An 18,173-nucleotide genomic window follows, 5' to 3' on the forward strand; every position below is an offset into this window, starting at 1 on the left:
GGATTGTTTTCGCTGAATCATCAAATTTTTCTTTGAACATACGAGAACATGGGGCCGGCCGGTAACTTTCCAGCTGTAAACTAATATTTTGCATAGATCTGCGCAACAATCACACAACTGTTTGATTGTCAGGCACCACGCGACCACTTATCTCAACATGGTTGTCGACAACGCATCCAATGATGATACGACATCGTGACTGATCAGGCATGTTGGGTGAAGTATTTCCACCCACGTCGTGTTAGATCCCTCTAGCGTGTAGAGGCCAATACGGCCACGATGAAAGCCCTTTGGATCTTTTATCATATTCCATCTAGTAATACGCTAATCTTTTTGACTGGCGTGTTCTTTATGAAAACCATTGTTTTCCAGATGTCCACGAGTGTGCGTTCCTTCTGCCGGCTGAATTAGCGCTTGCTCCGTACAGCCTGATGAGCAAGTACGGTTTGATTTACTTGCGCACGCAACTGGACAATCGAGCACCAAAGAAGCTAATTATTTGTGCATATTTCTCGGAAAGCCTCCAGATGTCAACGAGCCCACGTTCTGCTCTTGAATTTACGCTGGTCCGGTACGGCCTGGCGAGCAAGGACTCTTGGAGTTACATGGTGCTGGTGACCCGTCGATCGAGCACTAAAACAAACGTTGACAAGCATCGATCATGAGGGTTAGTGCCTATAAATACCCAGCATGCATGGTTGATAGTTTCAATGCACGGGCCATCGAGAGTGATTACATTAGAGCATACACCTAAAACTAGCAATGGCCACCACCAGATCGTCCGCTGCTGCCCTGTTCCTCGCCACGGTTCTCCTGCTCGCGGTGGCTTCTGCCTTGGCCCAAGCGCCGGCACCGGGACCATCCAGCAGCCAATGCCCCCTCGGCCTTGAAAAACCGCTCAGGGCAATAGGTTCACTGCCGCGTCTTCAGCTCATTGAGATCGCTCGTCAACTCTTGAGCCTGAGCGTGCGTGATGCTGTCCGGTGCGTCTGCTCTATTGCCGGAGGGTCCACTTCTTCTGCCCTTGGTATCCTCGGACCTCGGGCGCCTCGGGCTGGAAGGTCTGCTCAACGTCGGCCTGACGTGCAGCACAGCCTAGGCCTAATACATAATTATCGCATTATGCATGCATGCACACTCGCAACATACCCAGCATGTGTGTTGCTTAGCGGCTTAAATAAGTGCTTGCTGCCTAATTCTTACCTAAATGCATACACTATATGGAACCCACGTAATCAAATGATTATTAATTTATAATCATAAACAGTATAATATAACCTGGGATCATATCGCGTTTTATAAATATGAACGGAGTGAGTATGATATCAGTTTTTATTTGTTTAGATACATCTCAGCTATTCACGCTTGGAAGGGAACGTGGGTCAGGATGACCCTAGATGTTATATGATTCTAGAGTGTAATAACTTCTATTGCTAAACCAGAAATGACGAACAACCACATTTTAATATTATCTTTTGGAACTTACGTGTCTTGTTCAGCATATTCCTTCTGACGATTAATGTGGAAGAACCTAACAAACAACTCGCTGCAGGCTGATTCTTGCGTGGGGAGGTCGACGTGGAGGAGGGGGAGCTCGTCCCTAGCCTAGCCAAGGCTTGGTCAACCAGCTCCTGCCTAGGACGATGGCGCAGGTGAGTAGGAGGAGGAGCCACGGCATGGGAAAAGAACAAGAGTGAGGGAGAGAGAATGGAAGGGGGAAGCTCAGGAGTTCTGTGGGGAGGGGACGGAAGGCTTGGACGCTGTCACGGCATGTAGGCGATGGAAAACGAGCACGTGGTCCGGAAAACGGGTAGCACTTTACGGCGTTAGGCAATTTTGACGCGGAAAAATGGCGGCTACGGAGATTACGAACAATTTTGCGCAGATTCAAAAAACTACGGAGTTTTCCGTAAAGAGTTACGGATAACTCTCCCACAAAAGAGAAAACTACGGAGAATTCGCAAAAATCTCCATATAATCCATAAAAACTTGCGGAAATTTTGCAAAATTTTGTAGAAACTCCGCACAAAACATCAACAACAACTAATCTGAGAGTTTTGGATGGATTTCTTATGATTTAAAGGAAGAACAAGTTGTCGGGATTGAAACAAAACAGACTAAACTCATTAAACATGGCAATTCAAATTGGACCACCTAGAGATCTCCCAAAAATTCATGAAATAAATCAAAGAGGTAGTACAAAACAAGGGCAAACCATTTTGCTCATAACTGACATAGCTATTGTAGGTTTGAAATGAAAATTCTTCCCGGAAGGCTATTTTGGAGTTTTCAGGTAAGCTATTTGGCCTCAAGATGGTCCCTAAAAATCCAGGAGAAGTAACCTAAATTTATGTTTGGAGAAGTACTAATTTATCAAGTCATCTCCTAGCATAGGTTCAATGGTAGAAATCTAAGTTCATTCACAAGGTACATGTCAAAACACAAGTTTTTAAATAAATTTTAAGTCCAATGGTAAATCAATTGGGCTCAAAAGATGCAATGATGCTTAGAGATGATGCACATGTATGCTCCATGACATGATTAACTATTTTGGATTGTTACATCCTGCGAAGTTTACCATCGCCAGCGTGGCATCGATCTCCTGGTCCTAACAGGGGCCTTGAAGATGCCTTAAGCATTTGCTTTCTGAAGAAAATCTGGCCGCGTCTTGTTTGAGTACGTCCTGCACTAATGTTGATCGAGCTCACCGCACTTATTAGCACGCTCAGCGATTTAAGTTTACCATCGCCAGCCATCTGTTGTTGATCCCCGCATCCCCACGAGATAATCGACAAGGAAGGGCCAAAAAAGATTAGCACCGGCCAGTGCTCTATGCCAGGATCAAAGATATGCTGCCATTTGGGCGACAATGGCCAATGCCTGCAGGCGCAGCGCAAGGGCAGTGCATTACATTCCCACCAATAACCAAATGCCATTGTGCAAACGGCAAGCTAGACATATCATGTATATACAGTAGACGATGATCGGCAGCTACGGGCGCGGGAACGTATCGATGTCGAGACAAGATCCAGAAGGAATGAGCAAGGACGATGTGATTGGGGAGATTGTTACCGTCACCAACACTTTAAAATCAAATATCCGTCTTGGTTTACCGTGTAAGGCGGAGTGCCCACATCCGCTTCATTGTTAACGCATCACAGTAATCAAATCGTTGGCATTATTTGTCAGGTTGTGGCTTGTCGCCGGGGCGCCATACCGGACGGCACCTTGTCGGAGGCGACCGTAAATGCGGGTACTCTATATCCTTGTGAATGAGGTAGTCCCCGGCCAGAGAGCAGACGACGCGGGAGGTGGAAGGAGGAGAAGCGAGGAGAGAGAGAGAGAAGTGCAGCGGAGTCATGGCGGGGAGGTGGAGGCACGACAACCCGTTTGAGGAGGGCGATGGAGACGTCAACCCCTTCTCGGTAACCTTCTCGCAGCGTGTCTCTCCATGATTCCATTACCATCGAGTGTTCACTGGTTTCTCTCTATTTTCCACCTTTCCTCCGACGATCTCTAGTTTGAAAATTATATCCCCCTCTAAACCTTAGCTAGAAGCCTAGAATTTGACAATCGAGCTTTGATGGTTGCAATATTTGGTTTTGAACGGTTCAACACTTTTCGCTTGTTTGAAAGACATTGAACAAGAAAGTTGAAAGTAGCCATTTTAATTCCTAGTTCAAATAAAGTTATGTACTTTCAAATTTCTATGTTCGGGTTGTTTCCTAAAACTTGAAATCATGTTTTGGTTGCAAGACTTTTTTTTTTGTCACTCGTGGAAATTTTACTTAGTGCATCTTTTTTAAGGAAAATTTACTTAGTACATCTTGTTGGAAACCTAAGCACTTTGCGGACCAGGTTTATTTCGGGTCTAAAAACACCAACCAAGCTCGTCCATATCAACTCTATTGGTCCGCAAATTCAGGCTTAAGTCGGGCCAGGCTCGAGCTAGACTGGCCATTATTTTTCAATAGACTATGGTGTGATTTTTTAGCCATAAAATTCATCACGATGCCCGGCTATAAACTATGGTCGGGCCGGCCCGGGCTTGTTTTGCTCAAATCTAGTTACGGGCAATACAAGGAGATACACTTGCCCCGTGGCGTGTGTTGTTTATAGCAAATGTGTGCATTTGTAATCTAATATTGAAGTGTTTAGCGAAAGATCACAAGCACCTAGGAATTTTTCCTCCATCCAAATAGGTTCGAATCTGGTAAACCTTGTATTCAAAGGACTCATATTTCAAAACTTTGTCACTATAAACTAAACACAGGCATCATTATTTTATCTCAGCTCACCCGTGGAGATTATCTTTTGTTATTATTTTTTCCATGTCATTTACTCATGTTGCCCTTTGTATTCATTCTCCTATGTTTTATTACTTATGTTGTTTAATATAAAAGTTAAACGCATGATTAGTACATAATCTTAGCAGGTGGGTGCGCTTAGGTACACCATCTCTCAGATTGTTCATTTGAAAACAACAATTTGGAAGTGGGTGCGGATGGGTCCCCGGGATGACATGTAGGTAAAAGAAATACCACATAGGTAGCTTATTTTTTCCAACACATCATCCCGATGATCCATTCGCACCCACCTAAGTCGTTGTTTCCAAATGAACAATTTGAGAGATGATGTATCTAAGCGCACCCACTCGCCAGTTTATATACTAACGACACATTTAACTCTAATATAAATATCTATATTTTGAGAAAAAAAGAATGATATGGTTATAAGTTTCCCTCGTAGAAGGATGCATAGGTTCCTCTTAATCATTTCTTTAAGACGACATTTCTTTCTAGACAAAAAAATCATTTTTAAAAGTCATTTCTTTAAGACGACAGCAGCACGGACTCGTTACCTTTCAGGCGCAAGCCCACACAAATGCGGGGTCAAGCAGACCGCCGGCCCAGCTGCCTGCTCGCATCCCAGCCCGGCGGGCGGCGGCTGCTCCGGGCTCCGGGCTCCGGCGCACGGCGGCGATCCGCAGACCGCGGTGCCCGTGCATAGCACTAGCCAGTTATTTGCCCGCCCATCTCAGACACTGGCTTCCCTCCGCACGTTGGCGCCGGCGGCGGATTGGCGGCGCGCGTTCTGGAGAATGGTCGAGCACTACGGCGCGCGCCGCCGCAACAGTCGTCACCTCTCGCGGCGCCGGAGGTACGTCGTTTGCGGGATTCGGTATTGGAGAGAAGAACCTCGTCATGTATCCACCATATATACTATGTCCATTTCCAGATGATATGATTGGGTGTTGTTTTTGGCCGTGTTACCTGAACAGCCATTTCAGTGTCAAAACACCTAACACATTGCTCCTTAAGTCGGTTAGCCATTTGTTCCTCTTAACAACTAGTTCTACTTAACCGTCATGTTCTTCCTTGCTCGTGATACGGAACAGCTCCAGTGCCACTTCTATCAGTGGGGTGAAATTCAGCCAGCATTCCCCCTGTACTGTTACCTCCGGAGCGTGTCCGACGACTGTCCTGAGTCCCGACCAACCTGCCCGTCCATTTAAACCCAAGTTAGGCTTTTCAGGTGCTTTTGGCTGCCACCGACTTGTTGCTGGCAAAAAGATTAGTAACTCACTTCTTTAATATGGTATATGGGATAAATTTCTGAAACTCGTTCCGTTATTGCTAGTGAGTACCAGTGAATTATATATATCGTACCTATATATTTTTCACGATGTCGTTTGTTCTATCACTCTATTCTTTAGCCCATTTATATCGTTGATGTATCAAATTATTTCAGACTCTTGCAGTGTACCATTCCATAGAAACCGATCAAATGCTTGTGCAGAATCATGTAACAAAAGAGAAGGTGAAAATCTGTTGTGCATAGCAAATTAGCAAGCGCACGTGCGCGCATGCTTGCCAAGTTCTGAATCCAAAGTTGCAATTTATTATGGAGTTATGGAGCCAAACTTATTTATATGTGTTTCATTATCTTTGCTTTAGCCCTTCATTACTGTTCAAGAATCTGATCATATACTCATATCCTTTTATTCGTGTAGCATTCACGCCCATCTCCCCTCCCTCATGAACCAGCTGGTTTCTACAATGACATTGGTGCATCTGTAGATATCCCACTTGATAACAAAAAGGTAGTTTGACTGCTTGAATTGTTTGAGTTAACTATCATTTACTATTTTATCTGTATGCATTGGTTTTGTACTATTTTTCAATCATTCTGCGAAATTTCAAACTGATATATGTCCACCTGACGTTCGTTCCATACTTCCACAAATAAGTTTGGTATCTTTCAATTGGTCGAGCTTGTTGAATCTTACTATTTGACCTACAAAGTCACCAGTACAGAGTGTATATAAGTGCAGTATGTCGCAGTTCCGCAGAAAATAACTAAAAAAATTACAAAAGTCTATCTTGCAAGTGTTTGTACGAATGTGAAATCAAAATGTGATTAAAATCTATAATATTCTCAATAACTCTGTCTGGCAACAAGTCATACAATGGACAAAGATTTTTTAAGGATGATAAAAAGGCTAGAAGTTAGTCTCATGCCATTGAGGAGGGGTTAGTATTGGAATTTTCCATTTTCCCCAGCAGTTTTCCTATATGTTTCTTTATTTTGATATCATTATCAGATCCTTTTTATGAGTTCATCTACATAATCCAGGACCTAAAGAAAAAGGAGAGAGAATTTATGGCTAAAGAAGCCGAGCTAAACAGGAGGGAACAGGTATATACTAGTTAAATAATTTTTATGTCCTGCCAGTTGCACATTACTTTTTTTTTATCAAGTATGCAGCTAATTTTACACAGTTGTGAACTTTACGATTTATTCTCTTGATTATATGTACTGTATAACTTATGTTCTTTTCTCTAGGAAATAAAAAGAAGGGAAGAAGCTCTTGCAAGAGGTAACCTTTATTTCATTTCATGCATGTGCCATTTTTTCTCTAAAATGTCCCATGAATTTATATTGTCATCCTTCTCTTACATGCAGCTGGAGTCTTAATAGAGCCAAGAAACTGGCCACCGTTCTTACCCATCATTCATGTTGACATTTCAAATGATATACCTGTGCACTTGCAGCGAGTACAGTATGTTTCTTTCGCATCACTCCTAGGTAATAAGCTAGGGCACCAATTACTTGAAAATTCCCTCTTTAAGGGTTATTGGCTTTCAAAAGGAACTGGTGGCTAATACTTTTGCACATTTATCTTGCAGGGTTGGTCATATGCCTCTTCTGGAATATTTTATGTGTTACTGGTGCTTGGATTACAGGGCATGGTATGTTCAGAGAAAAAAATTCTGGGCTGCTAATACTCATACAATTTAAATTTGTTATTTCTTTTGTTTAGTTATTATATATGATCTTCCATGCAGATGCTAGGATCTGGTTTCTTGCAGTTATATACTTCATTACTGGATGCCCTGGTGCCTACTTTTTATGGTACCGACCTCTTTATCGTGCCATGAGGTACTATGTTCTAAATGATCGTCCAAATTATTTTACAAAGTTTAAGTATTTTATGAAGTACTCCCTCCGTCCCAAATTACTATTCGTTTTGGCTTTTCTAGATACATAGCTTTTGCTATGCACCTAGATATATATTATGTCTAGATACGTAGCAAAAGATATGTACCTAGAAAAGCCAAAACGAATAGTAATTTGGGACAGAGGGAGTACATGATTAAAACCTTAGATTCACCTGATATTGTAACACTTTCACTAGGAAGGATAGTGCATTCAGCTATGGATGGTTCTTCCTATTCTACTTTGTAAGTTTTCTGTAAAAGGACTCATATAGATCTTTGTATGGTCTACTTGTTCCATGGAGAAGCAAATGTGCTAATAACTTTGTATATATTGTCTCTGCAGTTTCACATTGCCTTCTGCATATACGCTGCTGTTTCTCCACCGTTCTATATGGGAAGAGCATTAGCGTAAGTCTTTTAGCAGCTTAAGTTCTTTTCACATGGATACTCAACTTTTACATGTTTCTTATTTTACAAATAGATGAATTAAAGTTTTTATGAAGTAATTATTATCAAACTGGACTACTGGAGACTTTCCACAGAACATGTCGACTATAAGTAAAAACTGTTTTCTTTTTCCAATTTTTAAAATTCAGTGTGATAAACTTGCTATTTGTTTTGGATTTCCCTGTTGTGCATTATATTGGTATTGGGATTATAATTTGCTTCATTTGTCTTATCTTATCATTGCAGCGGAATTTTGCAAGCGATCAGCGAGATTGGCGAGAACGCTGCTGTTGGGGTGAGTTAATTCTGTCAATATCTGTACCATGTAAACACAAGTAACTCGAAATGAACAGTATGTTTACATAACATCAAATCTAGGCAGAAGTCAGAACCAAATGGTTAAAACTCCAGTTTCGTTTGTCCATATCTGAATAGTAAATTAACAAAATAAAGTATCAGGCTCGCCTCGTCTTTTTTCTAACAGTGATCCATCCCATAAAAAGGCATCAGTGGAACTAGTCAATTTCAAGTTACCATTGGGACCTGAACCCTGGCATGAGTTTGTGGATGTTTTGCGTGTAGCGGCATAGTCTTCGGGTATAATTTTTGTGGTAGCACTAGTTCCATGAGTCTTATACTCTGATACATTTCAATGCTTACAGGAAGTTTTTTTTTTCCTTTATTTCAGATAATGTACTTTATGGGCTTCGCGATATTTGTTCTGGAGGTGCTGCTGAGCATGTGGGTTTTCCAGGTAGGAATACAGCATAGATGCAGTTGAAAACTTTCTTCCACCATGCCCCTAACCGGTGGTCACATTGTTTTGAGGCAAAACTGAATGGTTTCTAGCAAATGCTTGTTTTTGTGGTTGCAGAGAGTCTACTGGTTCTTCCGCGGAAAAGGCACGGAGGCGCAGATGAGGCCTGACGCCGCGTCTCGTGCTCCGCCGTTCTGACTCCCTCTCTCCTAGCAGCAAAATCCGGAGGGGAGATAAGAAGCATGTGTGAATTCAGTTTGCGTTGGTGTGGTCGAGGGGACACCGATTTACAGTTGGTGATGGCAGCAGTTGAAGGGTGACTTGTCGATTATTAATGGCACCAGGTGCACAGCCTTAGTGACATTTTGCCTTTGTGTGAGGTTCCTTTCTTCCCTGAAGCTGAAATCCCCGAAAGGCGAAACAGAAAAAGAAAAGACGGCCCAGCGTCTGGCCGGGACCAGGTGCTTGCCATTAGCCCTTTCGTCAAAGCATGATCCAGTACTAGTTGTGCCCCTCTTTTTTTTTGTGATTATAAACACACATACCTTCTTCGTGACGAACGCTGTAATTTATGAAATTTAAAAATTGTAAAAATGTGTGATCCGAAAGTTTTGTAGTTTATGAAAGGTTTGGCGGCAGTGTACAGGTAAGCCGCGAAAGCCGAAAGCAGGCAGCGATTCTGATATCGCTAACGCCGTCGGCCGTCGCTGTCGAGATGGCGTGGCTGGGGCGGCAAAACCAAAGGTCCATCCTCCACCGGTGCTTCCATTCGTTGCAGCGGCTGATGATGCGTTTGACGGCAAAGAGAGAAAAAAAGAAAGGTAAAAGCTGACGGCCGGACGGGTGACAAATCCACGCGGAGTCCGCTAAATTTTTTCCGTCGCCGCTGCCCGTTCTAGACGCGATGGATGACGATGCCGCTCCCGTACCAACTGCTTTGCTTCCAGGCCGTTTTGTTTTTCTACGCGTTGAGGTCTATCTGGGCTGCTTCTTGTGCTGCACCCCGTTCTGGTCCTCCTCTTTTTTGCTGACCTCGGAGCAGAGGAAGGAAGCGAGGAGCAGAGGGACAGGAGCATCGATCGGTGAGGAGGGACAGAAGAATGGCGGGGCGGTCGCGGTACGACAACCCCTTCGAGGAGGGCGGCGCCGACGAGGTCAACCCTTTCGCGGTAAGCCCGCGGCTCTCGCCGGCCGGCCGGCCGGCCATGGGCTCCAGCACCTCCTCCTCCCCTGTTTTTCCCCACTCCCCTGCTTCGTTTGATGGCTTTTGTCATCTGCCGGTTCGTTCGGGCTTCGATACTCTGCTTCCTCTGCTGCTGAGTTAAAGCCAACTAGAATCCCGGCTTCTGCGATCATACTTCATTCCAAGTTTAGCGGCGATGAAAAGAGGAAGATGTTCCTTTTCTCCAAAATAAAGAAAAAGAAAGCGAAAGAAATAAAATTGATGAGGTGGTTGCAGTTGTAGTTGGAGAGACATAGACGATGATCACAGGCTCTTGTATTTGTGCAATTGATTTGTTGTCCTCTCTACCAAGCAGGGGACATGGTCTAAAAACTTTGGCAGAAATTTCACCGTGTTACTGCTTTCTTTTACTTCTGTCAGAAACAAGTGGATTACGATCGCTTACCTTTTCGAAACTCATTTTTTTTTGTTCAAAATCTGCCTGATTTTGGGGATAAAGAACCCATACCAGCAATAAGCCAATCTTATCTTCTTTTGAATAGAGTGGTCCGATCGGACAACATGAATTAGGTTAACTGCAACTGCAACCCTGCACTCATACTTCTTTTTTTTTTCCCAGGATCAAGGCAAAAGAGGTGCATCAACCACTCAGTCCAGCTATTCCGGTGGCGCCTTCTACACTACGGTGAGTCTGCACTAGGACAGTGCACTGTTGATTTCAGCAATAATTTTTTTTAATGCTTTCCTAACTGGATGATCATGCGAATGCGCTTATTATGTCGATGCAGCAATCACGCCCTGCTCCTCCGAGCACACGCCTTTCGCCTCTTCCTCCTGAACCTGCTGACTTCTACAATGACTTTTCGACCCCGGTGGATATCCCCATGGATACAAACAAGGTAGGTAGTTACACAACCTTCTTGAGATCAGTACTTTGGTTCATGCAACTAGATGGGTGTTACTGATGTGAATCTAGTAACTTAAACCCTTACTGGTTGCTAAATACACACAGGACATGAAGACAAGGGAGAGGGACCTTTTGGCCAAGGAGGCTGAGTTAAACAGGCGTGAGAAGGTAACAGGATCCATAACTGAGACTGGAATTCACCTTTGCATGCATTTCTTAGTTTTGAGGAGCCTTCTTTTTTTCCTAAGCGGTGTTTGAAAGTTTTCTCGAGATGTAAACAATTGCCTTGTTTCCACTAGTTTCTGTTGATTTTGGTGTTAACCCTTGTTCTGCTCCATGTAGGAAATCAAAAGGAGGGAAGAGGCTGCAGCACGAGGTTGTGTTTCAGTGTTCATCCCTCGGATGTTATTTTGATATTTTTCTAATGTCATTCACCAATACTTTGATTAATAAAGCAGTTTCACTCATTTTCTGTTGCAGCTGGAATTGTATTGGAAGAGAAAAATTGGCCCCCGTTTTTCCCCATCATTCATCATGATATTGGGAACGAGATACCTGTTCATTTGCAAAGAACACAGTACGTCGCATTTGCTTCACTATTAGGTACGCTTTCTTTGACTTTTTACCTGAAAACGCCATTCGTATTTACCTGTGCTTTATGTTGTCCATGAAATGCCTATTGGAACCGTCATTATGATACCATACAATACAATACAAAAAGTAACTAATTTGGTGTATATATCCTATCTGGTAGGATTGGTCTTGTGCCTGTTTTGGAACATCATCTGTGTTAGTGCAGCCTGGGCAAAAGGGTCAGGTATGTTAACAAGAATTTGTTTTTTTCTACTCGTGCACTGATAACTGATGTGTATGGTTCATGGCCATGTACACGGTACACCTGATGATGCAGAGGCTACGGTAATTTTATTCTCTTATATCTGAAAAGATTCTGTGCTATTTCGTTACTTGACTAATGCAGGTCCTAAGATATGGTTTCTTGCAATCATATACTTCATTCTTGGATGCCCCGGTGCCTATTACCTTTGGTACCGGCCACTTTACCGTGCCATGAGGTAAATGCAATGTACTCATAGTTATGAAAAATTACTCATTTTTGTGGGTTTGAAATCTATTAAGCATCGCGTAACCAGATAGCCTCACATAGTTTCTGTCTACAACACATGTTTCCAGGAATGAGAGTGCTCTGAAATTTGGATGGTTTTTCCTCTTCTACTTGGTGAGCTTCCAGTAACATTTCGGTGTATTAGAATGTGTTGCCCGCAATTAGGTATATGTATCTCACATGTTCATGCATGCTGATCCCAACAGGTTCATATCGCCTTCTGCGTGTATGCAGCTGTTTCTCCTTCAATTCTCTTTGTGGGAAAGTCGTTGACGTAAGTTTTCTGCATTTAGTTCTCATACTTTGTCTCCGCTTTATTTCCACTATCGTTGCGACATCTTTATTTCTTGAGGTTCTGCATCAGAATTATAATGTAATTTCCTTTCACCTGTCTACTACTCGTCGTGCAGCGGGATTTTTCCAGCAATCAGCTTGATAGGCAGTAGCGTCATTGTTGGGGTGAGTGAATTTACCTGTATTGTTCTATTTGAATTCAGTAAATTAGAAATCCATAGGAGAGCATCTGTATTTCCTACAAAGACAAGTGATACATGCATCAAAACAAATTCATATCTCACAACATGTATACTGTTTTTTCATGACGCATAACAAATAATTTCCACTGCACGGTACGGTGTACTGTTTTGACTACAGATCCTCTACTTTGTTGGCTTTGGATTGTTCTGCCTCGAGTCTCTGCTAAGCATGTGGGTCATTCAGGTGAAGTAACTGCTAACTCATGCTCTGCATTCATCTCTTGATCCTTTCACTTGGTTTCTGAACTGTAAGCTTTGTTGCTGCCTGCAGCGTGTTTACCGGTACTTCCGAGGCAGTGGGAAAGAAGCACAGATGAAGCGGGAAGCAGCACGCAGCGCGGCGAGGGCAGCATTTTGATGAGCCGTACATATAAGTACAGCATGTATACTGTTCATAGTGTGAAGTGTTTTTAGATCAACAGGCGTGTAGAGTAGGGTCGGTGTACTGTAAATCTTCAGAATTTCCTTACTTTTCCACTGAGTTTGGATCCTTTAAGTTCAGATTGATCAGTCCTGTCAGTATGACAGTATTAGAATGGAGTAAAAACACACGAACCTAGATGGTTTGTTGCATATGTGCGATTTTGTTCTCACCTTTTATCAATTATTTCCTCGGATTTCAGCAAAAATAAAGTTGTAAAAATGTTACCTAAAGGATTCTGAGAATCCCATTTGTGTAAAATTGTTCGGCCTCGCCGCCTCGGGTCATGAAATTCCTTCACAAAATACTCCACTTCTATTGATGAGGTGACATCATTTAGCTATTTGTTGCATTTGAAATTCTTTTTCCTATTATCATATTATTATGTGATGTTGGAAGTTGCGTTCTGGTGAAGAATTTGAGACTAGCCCTTAGCTTATGCGTCCAACAAAAATTCTGGAATCCAGGGGGTGTTTGGATACTAGGTGCTAAACTTTAGCAGTGTCACATCGGATGTTCGGATGCTAATTAGAAGGATAAGCTAATTATAAAATTAATTGCAGAACCACTAGGCTAATTAAGCCTAATTAATCTATCATTAGCAGATGGTTACTGTAGCACCACATTATCAAATCATGGACTAATTAGGCTTAATAGATTCGTCTCGATCCATCTGTCAATTAATTTTGTAATTAATCTATGTTTAATACTCCTAATTAGTATCAAACATCCGATACGATAGTTGCTAAACTTTAGCGGGTGTATCCAAACACCCCCTAGTTTACTTTGAATTTTAAGCCCTAACCTCGCATGGAATGCTGGGCCTACTGTGGTCCGTTGTAGAATGAAACTGATGGGCCGGAGGAGAGGGGGAGAAAAGAGAAGAAATTTTCCCCCCAAGGGCCGTCCCGGCCATCTTCGGCCACGTTCACGGCCGCCGCCTAACCTCGAGTTTGCTTCTTTTCAACTCGTGCGGTGGGTTTCTGGGCTGGGCGGCGAGGGCGGCACGCCTGCACCATCTCGCTACGCCTACGCGTCGTGGCGGGAGCCACAGACCTCGCGCTGCGGGTGTTCGACAGAATGCCGCGGAGGAACGTCGTCACCGGCGACGCGCTCTTATCAGGCGGGGCAAGGCATTTGAGATGTTCAGAGACACGAGGAGGCAGAAGGACAATGTTTGGGCTTGTTATTTGTGTGACAATATTGTTGGGCGACAAACAACCAGTTTCACCATTTCAACAATGCGTCTTGCTTTGTGGTGATTGATTATTGGTGATAGGTGAATAATCATGTATCCTGAGTTCCTGACGATAGGTAACTACCCTCTTTGAATTGAATTCTTTGTTTTCTTATGCTGAGTCGTTCCACATTTCGGAGAAGGGAAAAACGTAGCGGGATGGGTATCTTCATCATTGTCAAGGAATAAGAATAGATTCCTCAGAATTTAATTGATGCCACATTCGTTAAGCAGTCGAAGCTTAAGGGCTGGTTTGCAGTTCCTATGAGTCCAGTTAGTTTCATGAATTTTTACAAAAACATGCAAGCCTTTTTGTGTTATGGCTCAGTGATGCACCTGATTATCAAAATCTAGGAAAAAGGTGTTCTTTTCGAAAGCCGTGGGGATGCCAAATGGTGCCTAAGTAGTTGATGCTCATTGACCAGCAACAATGATATTTGCATGGCTTATGTTTCATGGAATAGCAGCTAGCAATTTATGTAAAACTTAGTTATATTAAATTTCTACCTTTTATAGAAGAATTTCCAGAAAATACATTATCCTAAACTAGAAAGCCAAATATGTGCTAAAACTTGATCGGAGATATCAAAACATTGCATGTACTTGTTGGTCTCTATTCATTGTATGATTACCATGCTGCTTACAGGAGGGTGGAATGGAGTCAGGGATTCGGCTACCATCTGCCAACTATACTTGTGCTTCCCAAAATTCAGACAAGACAGGTGACTGTGTTGTTCACATCATCATTTTTTGCACTTGTGTAAAATTTATCCAGCTTGCATGCTTCCTTAGTCAACATCATCCTTTTCGAGCTAAGCAATTGCATATTTATTGTGATATTATATATTCTAAATAACTATTTTTGTCGAGCTTAATAACAGATTCCTGTGATCTAAATGTGGAAGCTGATTTGATATACAGAGTTATGTTTCTTGTGCTCGATATATCCATGCACCTATGGAGGATTGGGTAGCATCTCTATCACTTTCTATGCATTTTCCCCTATCTGCCCTCCATCTTTTCATTTTCTTCATAATAACAATTCCAACTTTTTTTTTCCAGTTGCATTACTATCCTTTTTTGTTCCAGTTTCCAAGCACCAATATAGTATATGAAATAGCTAACAATATGCTTAGACGTCTTTTATCTGGCGCAAGATTTGCCTATATATGGCTGATTTTTGTATGGTTTCATGCACTGTATGTCCTACAAACAAATTTTCTTCTGCTTTTCTTCTCCCTCATTACTACAATTGCAAACTTTTTTCCCTGAAATTTCGTGTACACAATCAGATAGAATTGATTCTTCATTCAGGTTGAGGCCACAACTAAACAGCAATGAGTTTATTATAGTTATTCTTAATTACAAGCATGCCAGCATCATAAAAAGTTCTGTCACATGCATATCAATCGGCAGCGCTATCAATATTCAAGTACTTGTCAAGCATCCTATCGTGAAGTACCCCTTCTCAACATCAAGTCCTTGGTCTGCTGCAATCTGCTCCACCACTGTCTGAACTTGATAGGCACTGACATGATCCGGATCCAGCAAGCATGCAATCTCTGTGCAATCACCATGGAGAGTGCAAGAGCTTGCACCGATGGAAGCCCCCCACCCCTTCCGCTCACACTACGGGTAATCCTCCTTACAACTGCAACATCCTTAGACAGTATCGGCACATTATAGTTCTCAAGAAAAGGTGTAGCACCTACTGTTGTGGCTCCTCTTTCAGAAGAAACATTGTTTGGGCCCTCATCAGGGCTAATTGGCAGGACATCAGGGAGCATGCTACCTGACCACTGGCTGCCCATATAATTTGGACGGTAGTAACCAAGCTCACGCCTTATTGCACCTACAGACTTGCCTGCGGGGTGGGCTGCTGCATAGAGGAGCACTGGGACTGCACACGAAGTTGGGGGAGAAGGATGAAAACATCTATATGGCTGATGTTTATAGAAGCTTTAACACATTTGACATACCTCTAAAATCATTGCCAGTGTCTGAAGCCACCTGCTTAGCCAAGGAAACTGCATCCTCCATTGTGGATTGACCCAAGGGGTGGAAGGACAGGTCATCATTGACACCCATCCTAGGATGTGCTCCTGAATGCAAATTGAGGTTTATGGCTGAAAATGCAGCCTCCATCATCGCAAATAATACCTTCCTGATTGGGCTATATATCACTTCACCAGTTGAGCTGTCATTGACGATATAGGAGACAAGTGTGTAGCGTACACGGTTGTAGAGACAATCTTCAAACTTGCTCAACACCGCAACTTGTAGGTCACTTCTTGCAGCGCAGTCAATTGCATCAATAGCCATAGCGTTGAGGCTTTCAGAAATGTAGAGCTTGCAGCAGATAAACTTTGAGTGCATCATGCTGAGATTGTCGTTTGCCCTTAGAGCAGGTGGAGAAGATGGAACCTGAATCGCATTAGCTTTGTGAGGTGTTCTAAGTAGGTGCTGGACAAGTCAACAGTGAAGTGGCCAGTATAGCCTTCCTATGTCTACTCTCACGAACTATGCATATTTGAGTCTTTTCAAATCAATCTAGGCTGTAGGAAGATGGTTACATTGGCGAACTATGCATATTTGAGTCTTTTCAATTGTTTTCAATTTACAGGTAGGGGAAAAAAGGAAACTCAAACACAGTCCAGTAAGATAGAACTTGTTCACACTTCACAGAAGTGGATTCAACGAGCAGGTCCTAATGACCTAATGTGGTTCCTAACAACAGACTTTTTTGAGAAGTGGGTTTGGTTGTGATATGAGTGTTAGATTAATTCACCAGATAAGAATTGGATCTTCATATGAGTGTTAGATTAATTCACCAGATAAGAATTTAGTTCCAGACTTCCAGTTTGACTTTTCGATTGTTCTGAACTTGATGGGCAAAAGACAAATTACTCTGTTTTCTGATGACGAACTGAAAACGGAATATTTTTGCAGGAGAAATGTGGTGCTGAGCTGAATAATTGACTAGACAGCAATCCAGGCAGCACATGAACAGAACATTTTCTCAAGGAGCATCTCTTGGCAGAATTTCTTGAGGTAGGTACAATAGGATGTTTGGTGCAGACTTTGGAGCAAAATACATAGATTCAAATCATCTTGACCTTGGGAGACTAGGTACTAGAGAAAGCATACCTTGTTTGAGTGAGGCTCCATGCCTTGTTCTTCTTGGTCTCTGTGTGTGGTTCTATGAGTCCGTGCCTTCTCAGTGCAATAATGAGATACTACGGATTGTGATAAGGGCCTTTTAAGTGAGCTACAGATTATGATAAGGTCCTTGCAACAAACCCTTTTGTTGTCTAGTCACTTGTTCTTTCGTGAATCAAATTTGCATGGTGCCAGCCATGCAAGGATGTAGCATGTGCTTATCAGTCATGACTTGCTGGGTCCCTCTGCATCATGAACGAGACAGCAACTTTTCAAGTTGCATCTTCAGATCCGCATCTACATGCCAAAACTACAACAGGGTTTGCATTTTACAAAGTTCTCAGTACTGTTGGTGTGAAGCCTCATCAATTCCAATAATCTATATCCATTTTATCTTTATCATGCAACAGGAACTACTATAGTAAAAAATAGTTTGTTTCCTCACCTTGGTTAGTAGGGCACCATTAATAAATTGAATTATCTTGACTTGATTGTTTTTCTTCTATAATATATGAAAATAACAGCCTATTTGGGTGCTCAAGTGTGAACTACAACCTCCGGCCATGGAATTGGGATATAATGTAGTGTAGTAGACTGAATCGATACATTCCAGCAAAGAATCCTAGGGAACCTTTCTATTTACTTAAAGTATTCTTATTTCATGATGAATGAGTAGCATCAATATCTGTTGTCAGTCTACATAATTCATGATAAAATTAAAGTATTTTAAATTCAGAGTATACAGCGAGTTTTTAGGTGGTTGCAAAATCCTCTGCTGTTTACACTATGATGAGTAATACTTGTGCAAGTTGGACCAGCTAATTAACCAGCTTGCTGCCAGTGTTGCTAATCTATATTGCTTCAATGATGCTTCTACTCAACTTATTGATGTTATGTTGCT

The 18,173-nt window shown here is 42.3% G+C and overlaps 3 protein-coding genes across 5 annotated transcripts; 2 read left to right on the forward strand and 1 right to left on the reverse strand.

Annotated features, from left to right (window-relative positions):
- Nucleotides 1-715: 715 nt before the first annotated feature.
- On the forward strand, nucleotides 716-9,314 carry LOC101757675 (secretory carrier-associated membrane protein 4). Of its 3 annotated transcripts, XR_002675885.1 has the most exons (15): nucleotides 716-1,061; nucleotides 1,553-1,652; nucleotides 3,190-3,425; nucleotides 6,014-6,103; nucleotides 6,637-6,699; nucleotides 6,847-6,880; nucleotides 6,967-7,089; nucleotides 7,191-7,253; nucleotides 7,350-7,443; nucleotides 7,700-7,745; nucleotides 7,846-7,910; nucleotides 8,196-8,244; nucleotides 8,453-8,546; nucleotides 8,638-8,703; nucleotides 8,824-8,879. XR_002675885.1 is itself a non-coding variant. In XM_022823204.1 (14 exons), the coding sequence occupies exons 3-14, from the start codon at nucleotides 3,360-3,362 to the stop codon at nucleotides 8,902-8,904; spliced, it is 840 nt and encodes a 279-aa protein (XP_022678939.1). In that variant the 5' UTR covers nucleotides 716-1,061; nucleotides 1,553-1,652; nucleotides 3,190-3,359; the 3' UTR covers nucleotides 8,905-9,314. The 3 variants fall into 3 exon arrangements, 2 of the variants coding, with proteins under 2 accessions (XP_022678939.1, XP_022678941.1); XM_022823204.1 differs by lacking the exon at nucleotides 8,453-8,546 and having other exon boundaries at nucleotides 8,824-9,314; XM_022823206.1 differs by lacking the exons at nucleotides 3,190-3,425; nucleotides 8,453-8,546 and having other exon boundaries at nucleotides 8,824-9,314.
- A 280-nt stretch (nucleotides 9,315-9,594) lies between these two features.
- Nucleotides 9,595-13,168, forward strand: LOC101757276 (secretory carrier-associated membrane protein 4). Its single transcript, XM_004982459.4, has 13 exons — nucleotides 9,595-9,875; nucleotides 10,509-10,574; nucleotides 10,678-10,788; nucleotides 10,902-10,964; nucleotides 11,139-11,172; nucleotides 11,277-11,399; nucleotides 11,551-11,613; nucleotides 11,776-11,869; nucleotides 11,988-12,033; nucleotides 12,126-12,193; nucleotides 12,330-12,378; nucleotides 12,574-12,639; nucleotides 12,727-13,168. The coding sequence occupies exons 1-13, from the start codon at nucleotides 9,807-9,809 to the stop codon at nucleotides 12,811-12,813; spliced, it is 939 nt and encodes a 312-aa protein (XP_004982516.1). The 5' UTR covers nucleotides 9,595-9,806; the 3' UTR covers nucleotides 12,814-13,168.
- A 2,226-nt stretch (nucleotides 13,169-15,394) lies between these two features.
- On the reverse strand, nucleotides 15,395-17,841 carry LOC101758085 (formimidoyltransferase-cyclodeaminase). The gene is given in 5 exon segments (XM_014804581.2): nucleotides 15,395-15,568; nucleotides 15,571-15,693; nucleotides 15,696-16,013; nucleotides 16,093-16,537; nucleotides 17,261-17,841. Coding segments are annotated over 5 exon segments (957 nt in total). The 5' UTR covers nucleotides 17,282-17,841; the 3' UTR covers nucleotides 15,395-15,518.
- Between the last annotated feature and the right edge of the window lie 332 nt (nucleotides 17,842-18,173).

The sequence above is a fragment of the Setaria italica genome, chromosome IX (genome assembly GCF_000263155.2).
Source record: "Setaria italica strain Yugu1 chromosome IX, Setaria_italica_v2.0, whole genome shotgun sequence".
In the NCBI taxonomy this organism is placed as follows: Eukaryota; Viridiplantae; Streptophyta; class Magnoliopsida; order Poales; family Poaceae; genus Setaria; species Setaria italica.

Coding starts and splice junctions, on each gene's coding strand:
- LOC101757276 (XM_004982459.4), top strand. CDS start 9,807: ATGGCGGGGCGGTCGCGGTACGACAACCCCTTCGAGGAGGGCGGCGCC. Junction 10,789..10,901: donor TCCCCATGGATACAAACAAG/GTAGGTAGTTAC, acceptor AAATACACACAG/GACATGAAGACAAGGGAGAG. Junction 12,194..12,329: donor TTTGTGGGAAAGTCGTTGAC/GTAAGTTTTCTG, acceptor CTCGTCGTGCAG/CGGGATTTTTCCAGCAATCA.
- LOC101757675 (XM_022823204.1), top strand. CDS start 3,360: ATGGCGGGGAGGTGGAGGCACGACAACCCGTTTGAGGAGGGCGATGGA. Junction 3,426..6,013: donor GAGACGTCAACCCCTTCTCG/GTAACCTTCTCG, acceptor TTATTCGTGTAG/CATTCACGCCCATCTCCCCT. Junction 8,704..8,823: donor TGAGCATGTGGGTTTTCCAG/GTAGGAATACAG, acceptor TTGTGGTTGCAG/AGAGTCTACTGGTTCTTCCG.